The sequence below is a fragment of the Etheostoma cragini genome, chromosome 11 (assembly GCF_013103735.1).
Source record: "Etheostoma cragini isolate CJK2018 chromosome 11, CSU_Ecrag_1.0, whole genome shotgun sequence".
Taxonomy (NCBI): Eukaryota; Metazoa; Chordata; class Actinopteri; order Perciformes; family Percidae; genus Etheostoma; species Etheostoma cragini.
The window spans coordinates 13682549-13689206 of record NC_048417.1 but is presented as its reverse complement, the minus strand read 5'-3'; the positions used below and the strand labels follow the sequence as shown (position 1 = coordinate 13689206).

At 41.3% G+C, this 6658-nt stretch overlaps 1 protein-coding gene across 1 annotated transcript; it reads left to right on the top strand.

The window, feature by feature from the left end:
• The first annotated feature begins 852 nt into the window (after window positions 1–852).
• Window positions 853–3066, top strand: sox21b (SRY-box transcription factor 21b). Its single transcript, XM_034885712.1, has 2 exons — window positions 853–1122; window positions 1256–3066. The coding sequence occupies exon 2, from the start codon at window positions 1273–1275 to the stop codon at window positions 2005–2007; it is 735 nt and encodes a 244-aa protein (XP_034741603.1). The 5' UTR covers window positions 853–1122; window positions 1256–1272; the 3' UTR covers window positions 2008–3066.
• Window positions 3067–6658: the final 3592 nt, after the last annotated feature.

Genomic DNA, 6658 nt, shown 5'->3' with positions numbered 1-6658 from the left:
AATTTACTCAACAAGTCCTGCAGATAACTATAATTGCTTAGTTGAATATTCGACAACCTAATTTCAGTTGTCGATTCGCTGCCCTTGGGAAAGTCCTTTGAAGTGAAAGGGGGATTTCAGGAAAGTAATTAATTTCACCCAGCACGATTAGAAACACTTCAGACCTCTTCAACGTTTGTGTATTTACGACAAATGCCACAATATCAGAAAATAATTAAAGAAGAACGTTCTTTACCTCTCTTGTCGTCTTACACACTACTTTTCAATGGCAGTGCCAGCCATGGGGAAGGAGAGAGGCAGGCAGAGAGACAGCAGACCGGATGAAAGGTGAGAAAGTGGAGTGACACCAGCGGTTTGATTGTCAATTAAAACACATGAAACAGAGGAGGAGGAGGCGATCAGGCGTGTAATGATAGCCTAAATGTTGTAAATAAAGGAGAGCGCGTGCGTTTTCCTCAAGTGTTTGATGCCTCAGATATAATGCCAAAATGCAAGTTGAACTTCAACCACACAGCCTCCAACAGTCACCAAATCTGTCAGTATATCAGTGGAAGGCTACTACATGCTGCCACCCTCGGGAATTTCAGGTGCAGCCGTCGCTTTAAAAGTTAGAGTAATTACTTAAATTGAAATAAACAATTCCGATGTGATTATTATAAATAGAATATGAATAATGAGTCGAAACTACACCGGGGTTCAAAACACTCTCACACAATATATAAGCATAGCCCATATAATAGGAGATGCGTTTGCCTTCAAACAGGGTGGGATTTTTTTTTTTTCAAAAATCGTTTAGCAAGAGGTCTGCGTACCCGGCACCGACTGCGCATGCGCCGGGATGCACTTTCACTACCTGCCACACAATCCTGTATTTCACATGGGGCAAGCGGGAGTTCTCATCCACTTGCGTAAACGCTGCTGCTGAGTGGTGGTTGACAGTCTCTGGCGACAAGAGGACAAACAAGACAGCAATTTTTTTCTCCCTTCCCTTCTTTACTAAAGGCGTATCGCTGGTGGATGCTACCATGAAGCAGAAAACATAAGTTGAGCATTTATAAGGACGCTGCCACTTTGTACTTTGCTGAAGATATTCATCGGTGGGATGAAGAACTGAAGTCTTAAGTAAGTAGCTACAACATAAGTCGCAGGTGTTATGAAACTTAACAACGTGATTGTTAAACATGTGTGTGATTTTGTTCCGATTTTTATTCAAGTTAGTCTATTTATACTTATTTGTTCTACGTTATTTTTCCAGAGAGAGTTTGTGCCAACATGTCTAAACCAATGGATCACGTCAAACGCCCGATGAACGCTTTCATGGTTTGGTCCAGAGCCCAGCGCAGAAAAATGGCTCAGGAGAACCCGAAAATGCATAACTCCGAGATCAGCAAGAGATTAGGAGCGGAATGGAAACTTCTCACCGAGTCTGAGAAAAGGCCATTCATCGACGAAGCCAAACGACTGCGAGCGATGCACATGAAGGAACACCCAGACTATAAATACAGACCGAGGCGGAAGCCCAAGACACTAATGAAAAAAGATAAGTTTTCCTTCCCCGTGCCCTACAATCTCGGGGAGCACGACGCACTCAAAGTTAACGGGCTTTCCGCGGGAGCACTTTCCGAGTCCATCATGGGGCACCATGACAAGGCAGCAGCGGCTGCGGCGGCTGCAGCGGCCCGGGTGTTCTTCAACCCGTCCATGTCGAACCCCTATTCCTTTTTCGACCTGGGATCCAAGATGACTGAGCTTTCCCCACCTTCGTTTTCGTACGCGTCTCCTTTGGGCTACCCGCCGGGAGGCGCCGCGGCTTTCACTGGGACTGGTGGCGGGACGCACACCCACACTCACTCACATCCGTCGCCGGGAAACCCGGGCTACATGATCCCTTGTAACTGTACGGGCTGGCCCTCAGCAGGACTCCAGCCACCCTTAGCATACATCCTGCTCCCCGGGATGGGAAAACCTCAACTTGAACCGTACCCTGCGTATGCTGCAGCATTATGATAAGGCTTTGGACTTCTGAGAGAATGAAATGTGAAGAAAAAGAAAAAAAGCTATTCATGCAAGAGTTTTATTATGCATGCACAAACTTGTACATGTGATGAAGTGCTCGTCGTCTCAGATATCACATGTGTATGTATATTGATTAATGCCTTTATCTAAGGTACTGCTTATTTAGAGAACTCTCTAATCTATTATTAGCCATCACCTCTCACAGTCCAGAGCAGAAGGGAAAGAACTCAGTGATGGCAAAAATGCACACATTTGAGAGGAAATGGTATCAGAGCATTTTGTAAAAAAAAAACAAAAAAACATTTTGAATTCGATTTCTATCTTTTGCAAGTTGCACCTACTTTGATTATAACCTGTTGGAGTCCAGGGCAGCATATTCAATGAGCACATTAATTACAGTTTTTTTCTCTCAGATACCTTGTTGTAGGCTAATGGGTTGTAATAATGGATCAAGGGGGATTTGTCACAACTCTCCCCTCTTGAATGACTGTAAATGTGTACAGATAAAAATGACTCTAGTTTATTTGCCGTTATAGGCTTAGTGTTTGAGATAGGGCCAGGAACCTACGTATTTCACTAGAAATACAGTGTATATTTTGAGTTTTTAAACCGTTTTATAGATGTCTGTAATATTTATTGTTTAGTGGAATCTATGGTGACCCAGACAATTTTAAAAAGGACAAGACTAGTTCTGTTATATTTGCACATGAAACGTAGAGGATGTAGGCTAATTTATTTTGAAGGTGAAATTACATTTCAGTGGGCTCAATGTATCAACTCGTTTCTTCCTCCAAACAGTTAAAAAAAAAGTAGGCCTAAACATTTAAATGCAGGTGGAAGTTTATTGAAGGAGTTTATCATTTATTGATCCCTCATCCTCCCACTCCTCGTATCATGTGCAGCAGAAGAAAAAAAAAACGTTTTTATCTAACTCTTATGGAATTTGTATGTTTTGTGTTTTCTTTAACCTCCGTTATGTACTTCAACCTATTGCTACTGTTCACTTGTTGAGCAAAGGACTACAATAAAGCGTATTCGGATTAAACGGAAGGGATTCGCGGCTGTAGTTCTTGTTGAGATGAACAAGATTGTAATCTTTTCTTTTCCTGCTCCTCAGTCCAGGTGAAGTGTAAGGTATCCTCCAAAGGCCGCTTTTGTCTGCGCTTTGAATGGCATTACTGAGGGGGTGGGGGGGGGATCTAAATCAGCCCATTGTAATCAAGAGCCAAAACCTTATTTATCACAATTTTAATCGTGAATAGGAGGGAAGATAAAACTGTGTGGTACTCTGAGCTTTCTTTTCCCATGCAAGGAGAAGGAAAGAGAGAGAGAGAGAGCTGCTTTAAGACTGCAGAACAAGCTCGTCTTTGAGGCTTTTAAACAACTTGAGCTGAATGTGTGTGCGCACTCATGTCTGAAAAGAAAAACAATGTACATTTAAGGGACACGCTCGTTACAAAAAAAAGCATGCTGATCTATCACCTGTCCTAAATAGTGCATGTTCACACATGAGCGTGCTTGTAGCAGTTGTGTGTGTGTGTGTGTGTGTGTGTGTGTGTGTGCTCGTGTGTGTGCTTGTGTGTGTGCGTGTTGTTGGGTGCACCACATTTGAATTCCTATTAGATCTATAACGTGTAATGTAGCCCGTGTTGTTTAAGCAGACTGCCCCTCCTAGGTTACACTGAGAGATTAATTCATAAGGATCAGAGCGATTATGCAAAACTAATTTGGACAGTCCAGGGATAATTATCTCCGTCACGGTTAATTAAACCCTTTCACCACCATGTTCTCCATTGTAACACCCCGAACACTTCTCTCCACGGAACTTCCTTCTTGGCCCCGAAAATATGACGCGCAAGTGACCTTGTGTGTCACACAGTCTGGAAACTGGGCGAATTTGAGGGTTATTTTTTACACCATCAATTGTTGCTTCTTATTTTGATTTCATGACTCAGGCCTATTGTTGTAAGTCCAATGGTTATTGTTGCAAAATAAAATAGATTTCAAGCATGTGTAAATAACAACATGTTAAAGGATTTTTTTCTTTTTTTTAAATAATTGTAGGCATCATAAAAGTGCAAGCCAGTAACTGTCTGATCAAGACACAGAGAAGGTCGCCATGTCTGTAAAAGAACTTGCATTAGGAGTTTAGTGGCCATTTCTTTCTCTTTCTTTGGCCTTTTTATTATATTTTTTTTCCTTGAGGAAAAAGGAGAAGAATGCTGAAAGAACTTTTTTTTCAACTCTGGGAGCGTTTAGACGGTCGAGGAGGTTTTGTCTGGGAACAAAACGTGGGTTGGGAGGTTTTGTGAGAGTGTTGTTTGTTGAAGTGGAGCTCAGCAAAAGCGGCTGCTTTCCCTCATTGTGATGAAAGCAATCAGTGGTATTTGGAAAACTGTTAGCATTGTGCACTTCTTCTGTGTCCGTTGTGGAGGATTTCTTTTCACAAGGTTTTTTTTTCAGCCGATCCAGCTGGCCGGAGTGAATAGCACTGCAATGTGTACACGCTTTGTCCCGCCAAGCCCTTCAAGTAGCCCACATTGAATAGAGTGAGTTGACACTGCATGACAGTGAAACAACATAATAAAAAATACATGAGCGCATGAATGGAAGCAGGCGCATAAATAAATAAAATGGGTGGCCAAAACTGGATAAACTGAATGACAAAACGGTGAAAGGGGAACAAAAAGATATTTAACACGCTAGATTAGCATTAGAATGCAATCTACAAGCCAGAACAATTGATGAATGGGTTTACCGGCCAAGAAAGAAATGGACTAAATGCCTTTTGAATATAGCCTGTTTTTTTTTTTTTCGGTCTAAGACGGGAACTGAAAGGGGAAGGTGGAGATGCAACTATGGAAATAAGTGGGAGAAAACTTTTCTTATAACATGTTTTCACTCTTTATTCCAGGATCCCTTCAGAGAATCAGGGGCAATAAAATCCGTTTCCCAGGATAAGATTGATGTTCAGATTCTGGGATTGTCACATTTTAGTAAACAAAACTTAAATCAATAGCTATTTTAATCTTTAATCTTTGGGTGTCCCTCTACGTTGACTTTTGTTGGCCTAAAATATTTTTTTTATAATTGTTATCAATAATAACTTAACAACTTAACTTAGTATGTACATATGGCCCACTAATTTAAATATTCTCAACCTACATAATTACAAGTGACAATAACTTTTTGATAAATGGTACATGGGTATACAGATGGCATTGTGATATAGGCATCTGGCCCTGAGGGGCTGGACAATGTGATCACTTGGCAGAAACACTGGATAAACTCCAGTGGTCATGTGTCAGTAATAATGCATTTCTCTTTGCATTGGGAAATAGTTAAAACATAGAGAATGTATATCTTTACTGACAGTGTTTACATGAGATAAAGACTGGTCCTCCTGCAGGAGACGTCAATTTAGCAGTGTATTCATTTAAGTTGCATCCTTTCTTGATGTCTGTTATATTCAGAACAAGGCAGTTAATTTCTGAAAAGTGTTAACTGGTTTGGATGAAACATTTGCTGTTTCAAGAATACATTATGCAGAACGCCAACTGTATTGGAGTATTTTAAATTTAAAACAGCAATGATTCAAACAACAAATCTATGTGTGTTTTAAGACAAACGATAAGAAACAGGAATTTAGTTTATATTTGAATAAGAAATTAAAAATCCCATCCTTCCTAAGGATCCTACAGAAGATTTAAAGACATGACTGCCTCATGTTTTCATGAGCCCCCCCCCCCCCACACACACACACCTCACCCCCGTCTGATGCCCTGATATCATTAAGTCTTAGTGTTAAACCCTTTATGTGCCTGTAAGACATTTGTAGAAGTGAGATTAGGCAAATTAACATACATATGTATCACTGGTTCAACTATGTTGACCTTAAAGGGACATACAATGGTTTCCTCATCCCTAATTTGCCCAGGGCTGCCCCAAAAGCATGTGGATTATCACCTGGCTTCAATGGCTTGAGATGGATCCTTTTAGTATTTTTTCTGACATGAATAATACATCAATATCATCTCTTATAGGATGTTTACCATATTTGTTTGCAGGAGTCTGCTTCTTGCCCACCTGGTTGTCATATAGCATGTGTGTGTTGTGTGCAATGCTGGGAGACATACAGCCAGTGATGGCTTCTCGGTGAGGAACCTCAAAGAGTCTTGATCACTGACTCCTCCATCTCATTTTAGGCAAATCAGAGTGTGAAAAGTCTCTCCTGAAGCAATATCTCCATCATCAAGTTGGCCCAAGAAGGCTGTGTGTCATATTACCTGTAATCTCCAGAGTATGAAGTGCTGTATTTCTTACTTCTCTATGCTCCCAGGAGGGAAAAAATGCCAAAATTATCTTGCATTGCACCTTTTCCGCAACCCCTCAACGTGGCAAATCAGAGCCTTAAAACCGTACATGTCGCTGTGCCCAAGGTCACCAGGAGAAATGAGAAATCTCTGTGTACTGTACAGACACTCCCTATAAACATGCCACATGGTCTCTGAAGTCTGACTCTGCTTTAAAGAAGTCAAAGTTTGGTTAATAGTACATAATGCAATAAGTCGATGGACCCCTGCTGGAGTTCAGAGAGGGAACGCTTGAATTAGGTTAGGGGCGGGGGGTGGAGGTGGGGGGG